At 45.1% G+C, this 2,882-nt stretch overlaps 1 protein-coding gene across 1 annotated transcript; it reads left to right on the plus strand.

The window, feature by feature from the left end:
- The first annotated feature begins 1,345 nt into the window (after nucleotides 1-1,345).
- On the plus strand, nucleotides 1,346-2,213 carry LOC147853873 (uncharacterized). The gene is made up of 2 exons (XM_087332449.1): nucleotides 1,346-1,480; nucleotides 1,680-2,213. Exons 1-2 carry the CDS (start codon nucleotides 1,346-1,348, stop codon nucleotides 2,211-2,213), a joined length of 669 nt encoding a protein of 222 aa, XP_087188575.1.
- Nucleotides 2,214-2,882: the final 669 nt, after the last annotated feature.

The following is a 2,882-nucleotide window of genomic DNA, read 5'->3' on the forward strand; positions in this document are numbered from 1 at the left end:
CCCTGGAAGGCATTCATATGCTCCGCCATGCTGGAGCCATCTTGGTACCGGAGTCTTACAAGCTTCCGGAATATCGACGCCTGATTGACAACATTTTTGTTCTGGAACATCATGCCGATCTTCTCCCAGAGCTCATGAGCCTTGCTCTCTTCATTGAAGTTGTTGTACAGGCTCATGTCGATGAAGCACCGTATGTACGCCGTTGTCTTCATGTGCATCACCTCCCATATCGCGGCGTCGATTTTGTCTGGTCTCTTGTCCCCGAACTGAACCGGCAGCCAGAGGTCTTTAACCACGAGCATGTCCCTCATCTTCGACTTCCACACTGAATAGTTGGAGCCGGTGAGCTTGAACATGCCGCCAAACGATTCGTCCATTTTCTGTGTCGATTTTGCTCTGATACCACTTGTTGAGAACTCAACGTTCCTTATGTCCAACGCTCGGCCACAACCGAGATTCTTTACATACACAGAAAAACAGGTAACGAAACGCGATACAAAAGAGGAGAAATGGTACACAGGAGGTATACGTGGAAAACCCCAAAATAGGGGAAAAAACCACGGCAGCCCACAAGCTGCAAACTGTCACTATGCAGAAATATACAACAGTGAGATCACTGAGGCAACGACCTCGTGTTCTCAGATCTTTGCCACAGGCGGCGGTTACAACAGAGGCAACGACCTCGTCTCTCTCTCTCTTTCTCTCTCTCTCTGTACAGTTACGCGCTCTAATTTCTCCTTGCACCAACAAGAAGGAATAACAACAAGAATGACAACACTACTAAAAAAATTGCCCTAAGTCATATTTATACTAATATGACTTTTCGGCTATTTACAAATGTAGCCTCGATGGGCTCCATCCGACTCTCTGCAGTCGGGTACTCCTCATCCGGTTCATACCGGGCCTACACCATCCGACTCTCCGAAGTCGGGTTCTCCCCATCCGGTTCATACCGTTTCGGCCTCGGCCTGTCGGCTTCGGCCGAGTTTGTTCGTCGGCACTGTTCTTCTCCCTTCCCATCCGGAGGGACCTGTCTTCCAACAGAGTTGACGGCCTTCCCAAAGCCTTCTTTGTGGAATTTTGGGAGCATATTTTTCCTAGTTTGGAAGCTGGATTCCAGGAAATGTGGAGAACGGGAAGGATGCCGAGCAACTTCAATGAGGGACTGATATACCTGATTCCTAAATCGGAGAAGGTGTCGCACGAGATTAGACAGTGGAGGCCCATCATCATTTTAAATCTCATTTATAAAAAATTTGCTAACATACTAGTGTAGAGAGTCAAGCCCTTTCTAGGAGATATCATCCAAACCAATCAAACTGGTTTCTTGGAGCATCGATCTATTATGGACAATGTGATATTTTTTTGGGAGGCTATTGCGACAGCAAGGGAGACCAAGCAAAACATAGCTTGTCTGATGCTTGACTTCGAGAAAGCCTATGATCGAGTGCAATGGTATTTCCTTGAAGAAGTGATGAAGGTGATTGAGCTACCATGGGAATAGAGGTGTGTTGCTCAAGCCTTATATAAGAATGGCTCAAGTAAGGTGTTGATTGCAAGGAAGAAAGGAACTAGAATCTCTCTAACTAGATCCATCAGGCAAGGTTGTCCCCCGGTTGTCCTCTCGCCCCCTTTCTATTCCTCTTTATTTCTGAAGCAATGTCTGCCTTTTTGAATAGTCAGCGGCAAATTTACACGAACTTTCAATTCCTAACACAAGGCAATCCTTGCTCGACTCGATGCTATACCTCCAAGGTAATGAAGCGAATTTGGGGAGGACACAAATTGCTATCGATCTCTTTTGCAAAGCATCAGGAGCCGTCATCAATTGGAATAAGTCCAAGGGTTTTTGGATTAGCTCAGAGGCCAAGCTGGTATGGAAACCAAATGTTGATTTCAGATGGATTGCAAAAGGGGAAGGCACCAGATATTTGGGAATGTGGATTGGTGTAGATATCGATAAACGAATACAGTTGGAACAAATTCAAAGCAAAATTTGCAACAAAATCCGTATCTGGTCAGGGATGAATTTATCATTAGCTGGCAGGATCATAGTAGCTACCATGTGCTCTTGTCTACTATGTGGCATGGAGTCTCAGTGTGGATGTTTGACAAGCATGCTAGTCGTATTGTTAAAGCATGTATCAGGGGCTTTCTATGGGCCGGGAATAGGAAAGACAATGCAGCAGCTAAAGTATCATGGTCTACGTTGATTCTTCCCAAAAGTGGTATGTAAGGTGTTGGGCTTGCTGCCCGGAAATGAGTTATGGAAAACATTTATTTTTAATAGGAGCATCCTTTGGAGTCCACGACTTGGTGGACATTGGAAGCCACATAAATCATGGCTATTTTGTATGGGCTTAAAGCTTAGGAGGTCTAATCGGTTGGCTAATCGCACATGTATGTCAATGATGAAGGCGTGGGATATGCTCCGTGGGCATCTTAGCCGTATAGGTCCAAGTACAAATGTTGAATGGATGCACCAACCCCTATTGTGGAACGAGACCTTAAAGTCGAACGAGGGGAAGATGCTTGGCTAGAGCAAGGGTATCCGTGGACTATATTGCATGATGTTGGGATTCAGTCAATGGTAAATTTGGTGCAGTTGTCCCCTAATAATCAGGATAAATTATATGAAGATGTAAGAAAGTTCAGAAATGGTAGGAGGATGCTTGACCTAGTCGATAAAGTTGTTTACTCTGTTCCTATTAGTAATGGGGAAGAGGGTGAATGGTTCGGACAATATGATGATGCCGGAAAAGTTATCAATGCCAAGGGTATAGGAAAGAATGGGAAGATCATCCAATTGGGATATGTAGTTGCAGGTGCTCGTTCATCCCCGATTGGAATTGTGGCACAAGACGGTAAGAAATGGAAGCCAT

The sequence above is a fragment of the Azolla caroliniana genome, unplaced genomic scaffold, assembly GCF_043228905.1.
Source record: "Azolla caroliniana isolate FFs.n. ecotype wild unplaced genomic scaffold, voAzoCaro1.0.p SCAF_16, whole genome shotgun sequence".
In the NCBI taxonomy this organism is placed as follows: Eukaryota; Viridiplantae; Streptophyta; class Polypodiopsida; order Salviniales; family Salviniaceae; genus Azolla; species Azolla caroliniana.